At 44.5% G+C, this 19,252-nt stretch overlaps 1 protein-coding gene across 1 annotated transcript in view; it reads left to right on the forward strand.

Moving 5' to 3' along the window:
- The first annotated feature begins 11,979 nt into the window (after nt 1-11,979).
- The window catches only part of LOC105481629 (serine/threonine kinase 35), a 46,836-nt gene continuing 39,563 nt past the window's right edge, over nt 11,980-19,252 (forward strand). The window contains exons 1-2 of the mRNA XM_011741362.3: nt 11,980-12,411; nt 13,004-13,601. Of these exons, the coding sequence (XP_011739664.1) occupies nt 12,121-12,411; nt 13,004-13,601 (889 nt within the window). The 5' untranslated portion in view covers nt 11,980-12,120. The remainder of the gene's footprint in view (nt 12,412-13,003; nt 13,602-19,252) is intronic.

A 19,252-nucleotide genomic window follows, 5' to 3' on the forward strand; every position in this document is an offset into this window, starting at 1 on the left:
CTCAGCTGACCGCAACTTCCACCTCCCGGGTTCAAGCCATTCTCCTGCCTCAGCCTCCCAAGTAGCTGGGATTACAGGCACCCGCCACCACGGCTGTTTAATTTTTGTATTTTTAGTAGAGATGGGGGTTTCATCATGTTGGCAAGGCTGGTCTCGAACTCCTGACTGCAGGCGATCCACCTGCCTCAGTCTCCCAAAGTGCTGGGATTACAGACAAGAGCCACTGCATCCGGCTAATTTCCTAGCTGTGTGATCTTAAGCAAGCCGCATAACTTCTCTGTGTCTCTGTTTCCTCATCTGTCAAATAGAGATAATAACAGGATTGAGAATTCAATAAATTATTATATTGAGAAGTGTTTATAACAGTGTCTAGTAAATGCTTCTTAAATGTTAGTTATTATTTTCAGTAAGTGAGAACTATAACTATTTGTAAACACATCAGTTTTCTTCACCATATGGTGAGATTTTACCACCAGGGACCGTCTTATTCATCCCGGGATCCCCAACTCAAACATGGGGGCTAACATACAGTAAATGTTTGTTGAACCAATAATAATTTCTATAGAGAAAGAATGGTAGTATATAAAGTTCAGGGCCCAGCAGAGACCCTGATTCCCACTAGTTGAAAGAGGCACACCGTGAATGTTGATAACGGGCTCAGCCTCATTTCTCACTGACCAACCAAACTCTAAAACAGCATCACAGTGCGACAGAGCTGGAAAAGACTCAAGACTGGATGTTTCTTCGTGTCTTCTCTAGACCATGAGTTCCTCTACAATAGGAACTGAGTTCCATTCATCTCAGTCCCCAATCTGGCAAACAGTAGGGGCTTAGTAAGTACTCATTGACCAAATGAGTGATGAGGTACATTCTACACTATTGTACATTACTTGTTTTTTAAACTGAATTTTACTTTTTTAAATACCTACAAAAAAGAACTCAAATTAATACCCAAATATACGCATAAAAACTTCAAATCATACAAAGTTATCCTGAAAGTGAAAGAATCACTTAGGGAGAATTATTGGCATCTAGAGTATTATTTGTACAAAAGTTTCCATTACGTATACAAAAATTAACATGTAAGTACAAACGCTGTATCATGTACTAGTTCAAGATCAAGAGCTTTGGAATCAGATACACCAGGGCTAGAATCCAAGCTCCATCACTTTTTAGTGGCATGGCCTTGAGAAAGTAATATAACCTCTTTGTGCCTCAGTTTCTATGGAAAATAGAGATAAAAATAAAACCTACCCTAAGGCTTATTGGATTAATTAATTAGTTATTACACATGAACACTTAGAACCATCGGAATACACAGAAGTAACTCAGTGAAGGTTAGCAATTATCTATACATGTTTAAATAAAATGAGGTCATATTACAGATGCCTGTTTGCATTTGCATTTTTATGTAACAAAATATTGTGTATATGTATTGTATGGTAGTACACACAGAGCTAATTCCTTCTTGTGATGGGCATATACTGTATTTAAATAAATGACTGTGTAACCAAGCCTCTACTTCTGATATTGTTTCTAATATTTTATTATAATATATATATATATATCACCACAATAAAATCCTTGTTGCACATATATTTTTCCACACTTGGTTGAGTATTTCTATAGGATAAATTCCTAGAAATGGAATTGCTGATCAAAGTGTGTGAATTTTTAATTATATTAATAAACAATGAGTTATCAATTTGCCGTTCTAAAAGGCTGTATCACTTTACATTTTGATTAATGAGTGTACTTTGTTGCCTTATGGTTGTGTACATTTTAACCAGACGCCCCAATAATTTATTTTGAATGTCCCAGTAGTTACAGAATTAAGGCCTTTGCCCTGCTCATTTGGCATTATAGCCCTTTATCTTTCCAAAAATCATAAACAACTCCTAAGTACTTAGCAACCAATTTCCTGCAGCAAATATTCAGATACATAGCCTGACAAAAATTTGTATGCCATTCCCAAATGGGAGAGGAAGAAATGTCAGACATTTCTTAGCCTTTTCAGTGGCCAGTGGGAAGAACACTTGAAATTAGACCCATCCATTAAATTTTGGAGATAGGGTGGCTGTTATCTGCACCCATCTTTGTTTTCTGTAACGGAGACCCTCATTTAATAGACAAGAGCCTCTCTGTTGAGTCTTACTGGGTGCCGCGTCTCTAATTCAGTGTTCCCCAAGTGTCATAAGGGTACTACTGTTAGCTCTCCAGATGTGTTTGGGTAATGCAAGCAGGACAGGTGAACCCCTGGCCAGAAGCTGAACAGCGCCACCAAGCTGACAGGCTGCTTCAGTGGTGGCTAAAGCTCATGCCCGCTTTTATTTTTAATTTCAATTTTAATCCAAATGATAAATAGACATAATGTTTAAGAGTTAGATACCATTACAAGTTAAATACCACCACAAAGCTTATAACAAAAATCCTGTTTCACCTCTGATCCCATTCCAGAAGCAATAACTTTAATTCTGTATTTTTCCACATTTGATTATGGGATCGCTCCTTGATTTAAAATTTTTTTATTAACTCACGGCTATGAAAGATAAGGATTTAGTTATCTCTCCTTTTCTTGCCCCTCCACCATACGCACAGACACACTTTCCCTCTCCAAATCTCCTAATGTAATTATATCATAATTTTTAGTTACGTCAAAGCGCTGTTTTACATGACAATGACAATGTAATATTATTTCCAGCTGAGCGTTGTAGTTTATGATGATTACAATGTTTTTCTTATCAATTGTTTTTGTTTTCTTGACTTTAATAATCACTTCATGTTTTATTTGCTTAGTTTCCTAGGTAATTCATTCAGCTCCTATTCATCCTCGACTTCTTACCAGAACTCAAATCCTCTTCAGTTCCTTCTGCTTTGTGCTCAGTCTAGGAACATGACAGTGTGATGTAGTGGTTATCAAAGCATGGTTCCGGAATAACAGTGTCAACATCAGCATCACCTGCGACCTTGCCAGAAATGCAATTATCAAGCTCTACCTGAGACTTACTGAATTAGTCACACTGTGGGTGGCTCCAGCTATCTGGGTTTTAATCAGCTTTCCAGGTGATGCCCGTGGATTGGGCAGTCAAGCTTGAGAGCCATAGGTCTAGTGGTTGAAAACATGGATACCCAAACCTAAGACTGCTGGGGTTCAAATACCAGGTATGGTGATGTAACAACTTCCAACCCTCAGTCTTCCTATTTGTCTTTTTTTTTTTTTTTTTTTCCTTTTGAGACAGGGTTTCACTCTGTTGCCCAGGCTGGTGTGCAGGGCATGATCTTGACTCATTGCAACATCTGTCTCCCAGGTTCCAGCAATTCTCCCACCTCAGCCTCCCAAATAGCTGGGAGTACAGGCATGCGCCACCACGTCTGACTGATTTGTGTGTTTTTAGTAGAGACAGGGTCTCACCATGTTGGCCAGGCTTGTTTCGAACTCCTGGCCTCAAATGATCCACCCACCTCTGCCTCCCAAAGTGCTGCAATTACAGGCGTGAGCCACCACATGCGGTCAGTCTTCCCATCTATAAAATGGGGACTAAAACAGCCTCTCCCACGTAGAGTTATTTTGAGTTGTATTGTGTTAGGCATCATGACAAGCTCCAGTGTTTCCTGCAGACAGCCTTTCTGGAGCCCTCTGAAATCCAGAGCCTTCATGGGAGGGGAGTTCTCCAAGGCAACTGCACACTCTCCTCCAGGCCTCCCTAGTACTCCCTTCATTGAGGTGGCCACCTCAAGCTTCTGTCTTCAGCACCTCCTGCTCCTGAGATCCTCCTCCTACACCCCTGTGCCAGCCTCTCTGCCTTACCCTCTCCCACCCTTGGCTCCCCCTTCTACAACCACCACATCACCTGATTCCTAGCCCCTACCCCCATGCCAACCCCAACCTTAATCCTCAGCCCCAGTCCTTCCTCCTCGCTCTGCATAAACCCTCTCCCAGCCCCCTGGAGCAGCCTCAGCCCCCTGTCTCCTACCTTCCATTCCTCCACACTCCTTCACTTCATCCACCCTTCCCTCCCAGGACGAAGCTCCCTGCTTTCCCATGGCACCACCCCCAGGGCTGGCTGCCCCTCGGGTGTCCTCAGCCCCCTGAAGTACGGAGATGGATCACCAGCCTCAGCCTTATTGTTCCGCCTTCTCACTTGGGACAGTTCTTACCTATCTGAGCTTCAGCACTCTTGTGTGAAAGGAGGACCAGTGGTGTCCAGCCACATCACCGACCATAGTGCTTGGCATACGGCAAGTGCTCAGTAAGTCCACCATTCTTTTCATAGTCACTGAGTCCCTGCCTCGTTGTGGGGCCCCACACATCCCTCTTCCCGTGTTTCCCACCACTCTTCCCCCATTCACTCAGCTCAGGTCACATTGGCCTCCTTGCCTGCTCCCTCCCACCTAGGGCCTTTGCTATTCCCTCTGATCTGAAATGCTCTTCCAGTAGAGATGCAGTTGACCTATTCTTTAATTTAAATCAGGTCTCTGCTCAATGGTCACTTCCTTAGAAAGCTTTCCCTAAACCATCCATTCCCAAATAGCATCTACCCCATCCCTTGCTATCTTTTATTTTATTAGTATTTTTTTTTTTTTTTGTGGGGGGGACGGAGTTTCACTCTTGTTGCCCAGGCTGGAGTGCAATGGTGTGATCTCAGCTTACCGCCACTTCTACCTTTTGGGTTCAAGCGATTCTCATGCCTCAGCCTCCTGAGTAGCTGAAATTACAGATGTGTGCCACCACGCCCGGCTAATTTTGTATTTTTAGTAGAGACGGCGTTTCTCCACGTTGGTCAGGCTGGTCTCAAACTCCTGACCTCAGGTGATCCGCCCGCCTCGGCCTCCCAAAGTGCTGGGATTGCAGATGTGAGCCACTGCGCCCGACCCCCATCCCTTGCTATCTTTTGCTTACTTTCTGGTCCCCCATGGGACTACTGTGATGCAGGACTGCATAACTGCACTGTTGTATTGTCTCTGTCAGCCCCTCAAAGGCAGACACTGAGTTTTCTCCTGCTCATCCCCAAACATCAGCTCCAAAACTGCACATAGAGGAGTAAGGGTTCAAAAAATGTTAGTTAAATGAATGACTTTTCTTACAGTAAAAGTGTAGCCGTTGCTTTATTCAGCCAGTGTCAGTGATTCCTTGAGTGTAGAGAGCACAACCAATGATGTGACATTTCATGCAGCTCTCTGTGCTCAGCAGAGGAAGGGCTTCCTTCCGCATACCTGTCCTGCTGGAAGGCCTGAAAACCTCACTGCTTGGTTAGGCGTGGTGGCTCACGCCTGAAATCTCAGCCCTTTGGGAGGCCAAGGTGGATGGATCACTTGAGGTCAGGAGTTGAGGCCAGCCTGGTCAACATGATGAAACCCCATCTCTACTAAAAACACACACACACAAAATTAGCCAGGTGTGGTGGCAGGCATCAGTAATGCCAGCTACTCAGGAGGCTGAGGCAGGAGAATCGTTTGAATCCAGGAGGTGGAGGTTGCAGTGAGCCGAGATCACACCACTCCACTCCAGCCTGGGCGATAGAGAGAGTGAGACTCCATTTTAAAAACAAACAAAAAACCTCACTGCTGCTCTTCTCTTCTTCATGTCACTAAATATTGAGCTCAGGTGTTTGGCATTGTCTGAGGCTCCAGAGATATTGAGGCAGGCATGTTTGTCAACAAGAAAGATGTAGAAGAGGGCTCGCTGTAATGTTTACACTGCTTAGCTTGGGCAGGGGCTGAGTCCAATAAAGAGGTGTGGAGTGTCTGGGGCCTTAGTTTGAAACCCAGCTGTGCCAGCTTCACATTCAGTTTCTTCATCTGTAAAATGGGGCTAATGAAAGTCACTACCTTATGGAATTGTCATAATTCTTTGTTAATCCCTGTGCCTGGCAGATAGAAAACTTTAGTAAATGTTGGCTATTAGTCCTAACAGTAAAGTATAGTTTACTTCCATAATTTAAGCAAGACAAAAACAAAAACTAAAAATTTGGTCAAGCCATCAATGATTTATCAAGTAGTCTGGCCCCCTTAACAGCATATAAAAGGATTCACACTCCTTCTGGTCCTCCCAGAACTTCATATTCAATCTCTCTCAAAATTCAGGTAGAGGATGCAGCTGGAGGCCATTATCCTAAGCAAATTAACTCAGGAACAGAAAACCAAAAACCAAATACTTCATTTTCTCACTTATATGTAGGAGTAAACAATGGGTGCTCATGGACATAAAGACAGGAATAGACACTGTGTACTACTAGGGTGGGGAGGGAGGGGGCAAGGGTGGAAAAGCTACTGGTTACTATGCTCATTACCTGGATGATAGGCTCAGTTGTATCCCAAACCTCAGCATCACACAATATATGCATGTAACAAACCTGCACAGGTACCCCAAAATCTAAAAAAAAAAAGCTGGAATTATAAAAAGTAAATAGGCTGGGTGCAGTGGCTCATGCCTGTAATCCCAGCACTCTCGGAGGCCAAGGTGGGAGGATGGCTGAGCCAGGAGTTCGAGACCAGCCTGGGCAACATGGTAAAACCGTAGTGGCATGCATCCACAGTCCCAGCTACTCAGGAGGCTGAGGTGGGAGGATCACTTGAGCCCAGGAGGTTGAGGTTGCAGTGTGCCATGATCATGCCACTGCACTCCAGCTTGGGCAACAGAGCAAGACTCTGTCTCAAATAGATGGATGAATAGATAAAATGCCTATAAACAAAATAAAAACATGTATATGTATATTAGAAAACAAAATAAAACAAAATCAGGTAGGAAAACTAGCCAGGAGGAAAGACACTGCTGGCTGTGCTCAACCTACGAAGCCAGGGACACAGGAACAGGGCCAGGGCCGCACAGTGCAGCCTTCTGTCCTTAGAAACTGCTAAGTAAAGACATAAGTGTTCATGGCTACAGGGTTTTGATGTCTTTTTTCATGTTTTAATTCAACTTTATTATGGTATAACTTATACACAATAAAATTCCATCACCCAAAAAATTCCCCTGTGGCCCTCAGCAGTCAATTTCCACCTGAAAAACAACCACTGATGTAATTTCTGCCACGCTAGACTATTGTTGCTTGACTTTCTATTAATGGAATTACAGTATGTGCTTTTTTTCCCTCCAATATTTTTATAGCTTTATTGAGTTAAAGTTGTAAAACCGATTTACATAAATACACCTAATTTAATGGGTACAATTTGAAGTGTTTTAATATATTCCTACCTTGAAACTATTACTACAGTCTAGATAACCCATCACCCCAAAAAGTTTTATGTCCTTTTGTTTTCTATCCACCCTTCCTACCCTAACTACTGATCTGCTTTCTGTCACTACAAGTTAGTTTGCATTGTTAAGAATTGTATATAGAATCATCTAGCAGGTACTCTCTTGTGCCTGGCCTCTTTCACTCAGCATAATTATTTTGATTCATACATGCTGTTGAATCAATACTTTATTCCTCCCCCCACCAACACACCCTCAACATTTCATTGTATGGGAATAACACAATTTGTTTATCCATTCATTTATTGCTGAACATTGCAGCATTTTCCAGTTTGGAATTCTTATGGGAAAAACCACTGTGAATGCCCATACAAGTCACTTTATTAACTAAAGTTTTCATTTACCTTAGACCCATGGAATTGCTGGGCCACAGGGTAGAAATATATTTAACTTTATAAGAAACTGCCAAACTTTTTTTTTTTCCCAAGAGGTTGTATCATTTTAAAATCTTACCACATGGCTGGTTTCACAAGCTTGTATCCATCTCATGGCTTTTGTACTTGTTCTTTCTTCTTGGAATGACTTTTCATTAGGTTTCAGAGCTGGATTCTTGACATTCAGGTTTCAATTCAAATGCCAAATGCCAAAGAGGCTATTATGGACTGAATTGTGTCCCTCCTCACTCCAAATTCATGTTGAAATTATAATTCCCGCACCTTAGAATGTGACTATATTTGAAGATAAGGTCTTTAAAGAGGTAATTAAGATAAAATAAGGCTGTCAGAATGAAGGGCAAAAACCATACAATCATTTCAATTGATGATGAAAAAGCATTTGATAAAAGTCAACATCGTTTCATGATAAAAACCCTAAAAAAAAAAAAGGGAATAGAAGGAAAATACCCCAACATAATAAAAGCCATATATGACAAACCCACAGCTAGTACCATACTGAATGGGGAAAAACTGAAAGCCTTTCCTTTAAGATCTGGAATACAACGATGTCCACTTTCACCACTGTTATTCAACACAGTACTAGAAGTACTAGCTAGAGCAATCAGGCAAGAGAAGGAAATAAAGGGTATCCAAATAGGAAAGGAAAAAGTCAAATTATCCTTGTTTGCATATTATATCTTATATTTGGAAAAACCTAAAGACCACCAAAAAACTGTTAGAACTGATAAACAAATTCAGTACAGTTGCAGGATACAAAATCAACAACAAAAATCAGTAGCATTTCTATATGCCAACAGTGAACAATCTGAAAAAGAAATTTAAAAAGTAATCCCATTTACGATAGCCATAAATAAATTAAATACCTAGGAATTAAAGAAATGAAAGATCTCTATAATGAAAACTATCAAACACTGATGAAAGAAATTGAAGAGGACACACAAAAAATGGAAAGATATTTCATGTTCATGGATAGGAAGAATCAATATTGGTTAAAATGTCCATACTACCCAAAGCAATCTAAAGATTCAATGCAATCCCTATCAAAATACCAATGACATTCTTCACAGAAATAGAAAAAAACTATCCTAAAATTTAAATGGAACCATCAAAGACCCAGAATAGCCAAAACTACCCTAAGCAAAAAGAACAAAACTGGAGGAGTCACATTACCTGACTTTAAATCGTCAAATTATACTACAGAACTACAGTAACCAAAACAGTATGGCACCAGAATAAAAGCAGGAACATAAACCACTGGAACAGAATAGAGAACCCAGAAACAAATCCACATACCTACAGTGAACTCTTTTTCAACAAAGGTACCAAGAACATACACTGAGGAAAAGGCAACCTCTTCAATAAATGGTGCTGTGAAAACTGGATCTCCATACGCAGAAGAATGACACTGGAACCCTATCTCTTGCCATATATAAAAATCAGCTCAAAATGGATTAAAGAATTAAATCTAAGACCTCAAACTGTGAAACTACTATAAGAAAACATTGGGGAAACTCCAAGACATCAGTCTGGGCAAGGAGTTCTTGAGTAATACTCTATAAGCATATGCAACCAAAGCAAAAATGGATAGATGGGAGCACATCAAGTTGAAAAAGCTTCTGCTCAGCAATCAACAAAGAGACAACCCACAGAATGGAAGAAAATATTAGCAAACTATCTATCTGACAAGGAATTAATAACCAGAATACATCAAAAGCTCAAACAACTCTACAGGAAAAAAATCTAATTATCAAATTAAAAATGGGTAAAACGTTTGAACGGACATTTCTCAAAAGAAGACATACAAACGGCAAACAGAAATATGAAAAGGTGCTCAACATTGTTAATTATCAGAGAAATGCAAATCAAAACTATAATGAGATATCAGCTCATCCCAGTTAAAATGGCTTATATCCAAAAGATATGCAATAACAAATGCTGGCAAGGATGTGAAGAACATATACTATTGGTGGGAATGTAAATTAGTACAACCACTATGGAGAACAGTTTGGAGGTTCCCCAAAAAACTAAAAATAGAGCTACCATATGATCCAGCCATCCCACTGTTGGGTATATACCCAAAAGAAAGGAAATTAGTATTTCGATTTTCCTGTGTTTGTTGCAGTTCTGTTCACAGTAGCCAAGATCTGGAAGCAACCTAAGCGTCCATCAACAGATGAATGGATAAAGAAAATGTGGAACTTACACACAATGGAGTACTATTCTGCCATTAAAAAGAATGAGATTCAGTCATTTGCAACAACATGGATGGAACTGGAGATCACTATGTTAAGTGAAATAAGCCAAGCACAGAAAGAAAAACACCTCACGTTCTTATTTGTGGGATCTAAAAAATCACAACAATTGAACTCATGGAGACAGAGAGTAGAATGACGGTTACCAGAGGCTAGGAAGGGTGGAGGGGGAATGAGGATGGGGGAGGGTAGGGATGGTTAATGGTCATGGTTAAAAAGACCTTCTGATCACCATTTTGCAACCGTAATAATTGTTTCAAGCAAGAATCACCATGAATTCTAAAACCAGTGGGTAAGAGTCTGAAGAACAGGATATTTAAATAGTCTCAAAATATCTTTCTACAGAATACTTAATACTTACAAAAGGAAAAATCGTAACTTTATGGTGGAGCGTACCTCCCCCTACACCACCTCAACCAAAGGATGGCAGTTAACACTGGGAATACGGGGACAAACACAATGTCATGTGCCTCCTGATGAAAGGCCCTGAGGAGGCAACTTTTTTCAGTAGCATTCCTGCCAAAAAATGCACACCCTCTCAGAATAGCATGGGATGGGTGGGTGGTGGTGGGGAGGAAAGAAAAATGGATACTCTGAATCTAATCATAAGAAAACATCAGATGAATAAAAATTTAGGGACATTCTACAATATACCTCGCCAGTACTCTTCAAAAATGTCAAGGTCATGAAAGACAAAGCAAGGCTGGATAACTAACTGCCCTTCCAGATTGAAGGAAACTAAAGAGGCATGACAATTCAGTGCAACATGTGATACTGAATTGGATCCTGGGGAATAGCTATAAAGGACATTACTGGGGCAATTAGCAAAATTTAAATATGGATGGAGTGTATTAAACAATTGTATAATTGTTAAAATTCCTGATTTCTGACCACTGTACTGAGATTATGCAAGATAATGTCTTTTTTTAAGGAAACACACAAATATTTGGGATAAAGGAGCTTGATGTTGGAAACTCTAAAACGATGTAGTAAAAATTATATACGTTTTATATATGTGTGTGTGTGTGTGAGAATATCTATATACCGTATACTGATTTCCTTTCTTTTGGGGTATATACCATATAGATATCCACACACAACATGTATTTGTGTATATATACACACATACGAGAGGATATGGAAATGCAGCAAAATATAACAATTTGTTATTCTAGTGGAAAAGCATATGATCTTTACGATTCTTGAAATTTACGTGTAAATTTGAAATTTAATCATGAAAACAGAAGCTTTCAGCGACCAAATACATTATCAGAAATGGCCTGTCCCCAGTGAGCACTCTTTAGCTTATTCTTTTTCTACATCGCACTTATCACTGGCAAAAATTATCCTGTGCATTTATTTAATAATATTTAACATTGTGTGCAAGGCTGTCAGTGCTTTACCTGTATAACCTCTGTGAATCTTCTTACAGGTCAGGAACAAATACACAAGAAGATTGATTAACTTGCTCAAGGCCACCCATGTGGTTTGTCTCCTGCAGTGGCACAGAACCTCAACCAAGGCAGAAACTGCATTGTCTATTAGACTTAGAATGTCTATTAGACTTAGACTTGCTCAGCGACTTAGAATGGTGCCTAGCACATTACGGGTGTTCAATAATTATCCGTAGATTCAGTTAATAAACACTGGGCACCCACTAGGCCTACATCGGAATACAAAGTACAGAACAAAATATTCAAAAATCTGTGCCTAAATGGAGCTTTGAGTACTAAAACTCAGTCCCACACCAATTAGCGTCCATCTAGGTATTTCATTTGGGTCTATCATTCCTGAGAATTAAGGCCCATTCTTAATAGATCCTCAGAGAAACGGATGCTCAGTGTGGGTCAATGATTTGCACAAGATAACTGTCTTGGTAGAAGGGAAGGTCGGGATTCCAACTCAGTCCCTGAGGTTCCCAGGCCCGACATATGAATCAAACGACCAAGACATCACCCAATCAGTATTTATTAGACGCCTACTGCGGACGATTGGTCTTCACGCAGGTCAGGCGAGAAGGGGTGGTGATGTGCGGGCCGCTGCGGAGACCCGGAGCCCGCCGCGGATCACGGGAATTTGGCGCCTATTTTTTGTTGGCTGGGTGTTCTCGCCGGTGATTGGGTCTCGGCAAGGCGTGCCGGTGCGCTCGGCTGCGGCTGCTCCGTCGACCTTGGCAGGACCGGGCGGTGCAGGACTCACTCGGCTGGCCTCCCGGGGGATGGGCCACCAGGAGTCTCCGCTGGCCCGGGCGCCGGCGGGAGGTGCAGCTTATATAAAGAGGTTATGTAAAGGGCTCAGCTGGCGCGAACACGTGGAAAGCCACGGGAGTCTAGGAGCCTGGGCCTCCCCAGCGTGCGCCGCAGCAGCAGAAGGATCCGCTGCACGCCGGGCTCCGGCCACCTCCCGCGCTGCTCGGTCCCGGAGGCAGCCCAGGCCCGGAGCGGACCATCCCCAGGCAGGGGCTCCAGGGGGAAAACGGGCCGCCCGGAAGTGGAGGTGCGCGGGCCAGGTAAGGGCGCCGTTCGAGGACTTAAGGCCAGCGCCGAGGCTGGAGTTACTGCCACTGCCTCCGCGCTTGGGAAGGGAAATTGGGTCCTCGGCCGGTCACGCTCCGAGAAGCCGAACTTTTGAGCCAATCCCTTCTACCCGCCGCCCTCGGGGACTTGGGTCGGTCCGCTGGGCTCCGCTAGGGCTTAATTCAATGGACTGTTTACACGCGGGCGAACACAAGGCGGGGCGCGGGGAGGGGCGTCACGGAGGGGGCCAGGCAAAGAAAAAGATTTCCGCCGGCCAAATCGCGTCCTAAGGCGGTTTTCAGAAGGCGTGAAGCTTGCTGGCTCTTCTTTTTCCTATCGCTACATGACAAGCTAACAGAGAGAGCGGAGAGTTTTTGCTTTTCTTTCCGGTTCCCCCTCTGATCCGCTGCCCAGTGGTTCCGTCTTTCCCGCTTTCCCCTCCCCTCCCCCGTTCAATCAGCGGTGGTGGCTTCCGTCTTAAAGGGGCCGCGGCGGCCGGGGGAGGAGGAGGTGGGACGCCCCGCGGCCTACACTCCTGGCCTCCCCGCCTCGGCCTGGTCGTTTAACCGATTCTTTCGCCCGCAGGTCACAATCCAAGGTCCCGCTCCTCCGCGTCCCAGGGCCGGACGGAGGGATGAGGCAGGGGGGGCCCGGGCAGCGCCGTTGCTGCTCCCCCCGCCGCCCGCAGCCATGGAAACGGGGAAGGACGGCGCCCGCAGAGGTACACAAAGCCCGGAGCGGAAAAGGCGAAGCCCAGTGCCGCGGGCGCCCAGCACGAAGCTGAGGCCGGCGGCGGCGGCCCAGGCCATGGATCCGGTGGCGGCCGAGGCCCCGGGCGAGGCCTACCTGGCGCGGCGACGGCCGGAGGGCGGTGGCGGGTCCGCGCGGCCGCGCTACAGCCTGTTGGCGGAGATCGGGCGCGGCAGCTACGGCGTGGTTTATGAGGCAGTGGCCGGGCGCAGCGGGGCCCGGGTGGCGGTCAAGAAGATCCGCTGCGACGCCCCCGAGAACGTGGAGCTGGCGCTGGCTGAATTCTGGGCCCTCACCAGCCTCAAGCGGCGCCACCAGAACGTCGTGCAGTTTGAGGAGTGCGTCCTGCAGCGCAACGGGCTAGCCCAGCGCATGAGTCACGGCAACAAGAGCTCGCAGCTTTACCTGCGCCTGGTGGAGACCTCACTGAAAGGTAGGAGCACCGCGGGCCTTTCCACCCACGCAGGGCCTGGACCCCCTGCTCTCCGGACGGCTTGACCCACACTGTTCCCGGCTCTTCTAGGCCTCAGACCTGGTCCCTGTCACTCTGTGCCCAGACACACCCTCCTTTCCTGGTTCCAGGCTTTCGGCCCTCTCTCTTCTCCGGTCCCAGGATCAGCCCCGGAGCCTAAAGTTGGCTGGTATTTCCATAACAAGAGCTCGTTTAAGTGCTAACCATTAACTTAATAACTGCTCAACATTTGTGAGCTATGGTTATTAAACGTCTTCTATTTAAGATCCGTCGAGGAGTGGAGGAGGGGTTGGGTTCAGTTAGTAGCAAAGCTGCAGAGTCCCCTCACCCCCTAGGACCTCTCTGTTTCCCTCCCAAAACAAACAAAAAGAAAAAACTTCACTGGACCCACCCACACCCTCTCCCTGGCTTGCTTTCCCAAGTTTCCCGACACCCTCCAGCTCCAACCCCCAAACTCTTGTGGCTTCCTCGTCTGCCTTTTTTTCTGAGGCCCCCAGCCCTTCATCCCAGGCAGCCAAGCAAACTGACGGTTTTCTGGCTTGGTCCTCTGGGGCATGCAGGCTGACAGCCCTCACAGGTGGCCTTGAGAGCTGTCACATAACAAAGCATCCAACATCTTTTTCCTCCGTTTTACGTTCTTAATCTTTTTAACCTCAGAGGCTGGCTGGCAAATGGTTTTACTTAAAAGGAAAATGGGGTTCATTGAGGCAAGAGGTCTTGCAGTCCTGGAAGAACTAATTATCTTAGTTTCCGGGTTTTAACTGCAGTTAGGGAATGTATTCATCCTAACTACTCAGTACCTACAAGCCTTTCTTACCACCAGTAGCTAAGTGTCTGCTCGGAGAGGAGGAGAGGGGCAGTAGAAAGTTTGAGGAGACTTTCTGAGGCAGGAGGATCCAGGGGAAGAAAGTTTACTAATCCGAGTCCCAGCTGTGGTCTTAGTGCTGAAGTAATTTTTAGGTAATAACTTCAAAAGTAGGTTCTATCCTCTTTCTATAAATAGAGAAACTAAGACTTAGAAGTGAACAAATAACTTGATCAGGGTTAATCCACTTGGAAGAGAAGTTAGACTGGACTCCTTGTTTCCTTGTATTTCTCAGAGTTTAAGTGACGGGAGCCCAGATCTGTCTTGATTCAAGGCCTGGATCCTTTCAAAGGCGTAATGCTGTTCTCCATACCCTGAGGATGAACTTTTAATAATGGGTAGGATTTGGGGTGAGTTTGGAGAAGGTGGTTTCCTAAAACCTTGTTTGGAGCTTTTGCACAGCTTACAGATTGAGAGAGTAGGTAAGAACTTCAAGCTGAGATTGAAGGTTCGAGACTGGCATCAATGAACTGAGGACACAGGAATAAACATTTGGCAAAGTGAAGTCCCACATCCCAAGGCGGTCTTGTAGTAGGAAGTCTCTTTCCTAAGAGAACGCTTTGTCCCATTACAAGTCAATTGTTTGACAGTGGAGTTGGAAACGTGAATAAGTATCACCTGGAGTCCTTCAAATAGATGTGTAACTTTATCAAGTCCGTCCCTGCCCCATCCATTCTGAGAAGCCCACCCTCTCCCCAGGGTGAGTGTTTTTGTTTTGAAAAGACTTCCAGCAGGGCACGATGGCTCACGACTGTCATCCCAGCACTTTGGGAGGCTGAGGCGGGAGGATGGCTTGAGCCCAGGAGTTTGAGAACAGCTTGGGCACCAAAATGAGACCCTGGTCTCCACAAAAAATAGAAAAAAAATAGCCGGACTTGATGGCACAGTCTTATAGTCCCAGCTGCTCGAGAGGCAGAGGCAGGAGGATCGCTTGAGCCTGCGAGGTTGAGGCTACAGTGAGCTATGATCCTGCACTATAACCTGGGTGACAGAGCAAGACCCTGTCTCAAAAAAAAAAAAAAAAAAAAAAAGGCCGGGCGCGGTGGCTCGTGGCCTGTAATCCCAGCACTTTGGGAGGCCGAGACGGGCGGATCAGGAGATGGAGACCATCCTGGCTAACACGGTGAAACCCCGTCTCTACTAAAAATACAAAAAATTAGCCAGGCGTGGTAGTGGGCACCTGTAGTCCCAGCTACTCGGGAGGCTGAGGCAGGAGAACGGCATGAACGCGGGAGGCAGAGCTTGCAGTGAGCCGATATCGCGCCACTGCACTCCAGCCTGGGCGACAGAGCGAGACTCTGTCTCAAAAAAAAAAAAAAAAAAAGGCTCCCTAGGATATTCTTTTATCTTACCCATATTCTAGGAGCGCATCACTTATTTTGAAGTCCTTCTATTCTCAGACTTTTCCCAGTCTTCTCCTCTACTGCCAATGAATGGTCTGGACTTCCTACTACAAGATTGCCTTGGGATGTTGGACTTCACTTTGCCAAATGTTTATTCCTGTGTCTTCAGTTCATTGATGCCAGTCTCGAACCTTCAACCTCAGCTTGAAGCTCTTGCCTACTCTGTCAACATATAAATACTATGTAGACTTTCCTCACCCAAAGAATTTGTCAAAATTCCAAAGTGACCCATGGCAGCATAGCATAGTGGTTAGTACCATGGATTTGGGGTTAGACCTCCTGGCTCATCCCAGGACTGACTACACAAAACATGGAGCAAATTGTTTGAACCCTGTGAGGAGCATTCCTTTATTGTAAGATAGTGAGTATGTACCTATGACATTAGGTACATAGGGTCACTGTGCAAACTGTTAATGTCAGCAAGTGCTCCACATAGGGAGGAATTCACTGCCTCATATAAGTTCACACCATGTTCTGTACTCTTCTACCCTCACCCACTTCAAGATTCACATTGTTCTTGCTCAAGTTTCCCAAACTTGTTTCACCATAGAACACACCTTATTTTCTGTGTTGTCAGGCACACCAAGTTGACAGAAACACTGGTGTTTTCATCCTCCCTTTGCGAACTAAAACTGAGACCTAGAAGAATGAAATCTTTTGCTTTAGGCCACATACTAGATTGGATCCGTCCCTTTCAATTGATTATTGTATTGAAAATATTTGAACCTCTGCGGTGTTCAGGACTCAGAGACAGAGCAGTGAAGAAAATGTGTGTTGTTTCTGCTTATGAAAATGACATTCAAGCTTACTTGCAATGTGTTGATTTTTCAAGTAGTAAATAGGTAATCATTTTTGTTTCTTAAAATAGAGGACAGAGACCAAAATTACTGGAAGTTAAACTTTCTTTATTCTGGATTCCAAAATTTAGGGGTCTTGATCTGTCCTGGGACCCTGGGTTTACACATGCAAATACCACCCAGTAATGTTAGAGCTGGAAGGAGTCCTAGAGATAACCTGGTTCAGCTCTCTCATTAAATAGAAAAGTCCTTTGCAGTCACCCTTGACCCTGGCTCCTAAAACTCAGAATGATTTTGAAACAGGCCAAAAAGTGTGAATTTGTCTTGAAGTCTCAACTAAACCTAATGCCGAGTCCCTGCTGTGGTATTAGAAGGGAAAGAAAAAAAAGCAAAGCAAAACACACCACCCCTTGCCCCAAAGGAACTTACATTTGAAAAGTTTGAGAGCTGGAGGAAGACTTAAATGCTATTCAAGATCACTGGAGGAAATGACCAGTCAACTCATGAGCCTAGGGCTTTGTACAAGAATTAAGAGGAAAGAGAATCAGGAGTTAGGGAGAAGGTGGGCTTGAAAGTAGGGTGCCTAGGACTGTGGATAGGTGAAGAGACAAAGTGAGTCCGTTTCACTATTTGGCTAATAAAATAATCCAGTATGAAAAAGAGAAATGTCCTGAAATGCTGTTCTTGGTCTTACCCCATGTTGTTTGAGAGACTTAAATGCATTGTCTCCTTCCATTCTGTACACAGACCAAACATGTCCTGCCCAGAAGCGTTAAGACAGCAGAAGCTTTGGAGGACTAGAAAGAGGTCGTAAATGTGTGACCTGGCTGCCTGTTTCACAAGGAAGGAAACTGAAGCCCAGAAAAGGGACAAAACTTTATCCGCAATGAGTTAGTGATAGCACTCAAAGCAGCCTCCCAGGCTTTTTAAAAGCACGTTTACAATCCTGTAAATTATTTGGTTGAAGGGTTGGTGCCCATGTTTTTAACTTTGAAATACTTTTCACATAAAGAGAGGAGTGAAGGCATCAACAGTTTGCTTTTATCCCCTTGTTTTCCATTGCTAGAATGCCTGTCCTGAATGTGCCTAAAACAAAGTTCAAGATTACTGCCACTTAGACAGCAGGCAAGCCTGAGTCATTGTCAGTCAGAAATTCTGTTGCTTTGTCTAAGGCACACACTGATTCTTCCGACAAATAGCAAGTGAGGACACACACACACACACACACACACACACACACACACACACACACACACACAAGTCCAGGACAAACTCTCAAGACTCATACAACAGAATAGTTAGAACTTTGGTAGAGCCGGGAGCCTAGCTTATACTCAACTTGATAAGACGCTAATTGTTCTTTACCAATTGTTTGATGTTAATGCCTTTAGGTGGCTGGGAACCCAGGCCTTGGAAAGTAACGTTGCCTGCACACCCAGTGGCTTTGAGCTAGGCTACTATAAGAAGCTCTGCAGAGTTCTTCTCCATGAGGCATGTAGAGGACTCACGCCCACATGAACATAATGCAGGGTCACAAGTGGTAGCATCCTAGAAAACAGTACAGTTGTCTGGCAGTTTAGTTAGGGGCATTGGGGGAAGCAGGGGAAGGAAGTAACTGGGGGAGGAACTGTAATAGTATAGGAGAGACCAGGGTCTTAGCAGTAGATAGGTTTTCAGCCCGCAAACTTCCCCAACTTGTCGAGCGCCTAGGGAACCTTCGGAGCAGAGCAAGGCCATTCCCTCCCCGGCCCTTAGAAAGCAACTCTGAAACCTCTTCTGTGACTTGGGTCTTGGAGTTTAGAGAGCCTCCAGGTCAAGAGGCAGAGAGCTGGCTGGCATTGGGGAAATGTAAGTTAACGCAATACAATAGAATGCTAGACTCAGTCAGAAGGTTTTAGTCCCAATTTCACCCTGTAAATAACAGTTGAAACTTGCAGGTTGCTATGTATCAGGTGAAGTCAATACCGTGATTATCTTCATTTTACAGGTGAGGCAAGTGAGGTACCAAGGTTAATTGAAATTGCCCAACGTAAAACAGCTAAGCAAGTAACCAAGTCAGGATTCAAGCCCAGACATTCAAACTTGAGAATGCTTTCTTAACCGCTGTGGGGTATTGCTGGGACAGGTAGCTTAAGTTCTAGGTTCTTCTGTTTTTCTTGGTTGTAAAATGGACATAATCATATTTTACTTAGAAACTAATGGCTCAGGCCGGGTGCGGTGGCTCATGCCTATGATCCCAGCACTTTGGGAGGCCAAGATGGGCGGATCACCTTAGGTCAGGAGGTCGAGACCAGCCTGGCCAAAGTGGTGAAACCCTCTCTCTACTAAAAATACAAAAAATTAGCCGGGCGTGGTGGCGGGCCCCTGTAGTCCCAGCTACTCGGGAGGCTGAAGCAGGAGAATCCCTCGAACCCAGGAGGCAGAGGTTGCAGTGAGCTGAGTTCGCATCAGTGCACTCCAGCCTGGGCGACAGAAAAAAAAAAAAAAGAAACTAATGGCTCCTCTTTGTTTTTAGTTGTATATTGATCAGTGCTTGTGGCACTGCTG

This window comes from Macaca nemestrina, chromosome 15, assembly GCF_043159975.1.
Source record: "Macaca nemestrina isolate mMacNem1 chromosome 15, mMacNem.hap1, whole genome shotgun sequence".
NCBI lineage: Eukaryota > Metazoa > Chordata > Mammalia > Primates > Cercopithecidae > Macaca > Macaca nemestrina.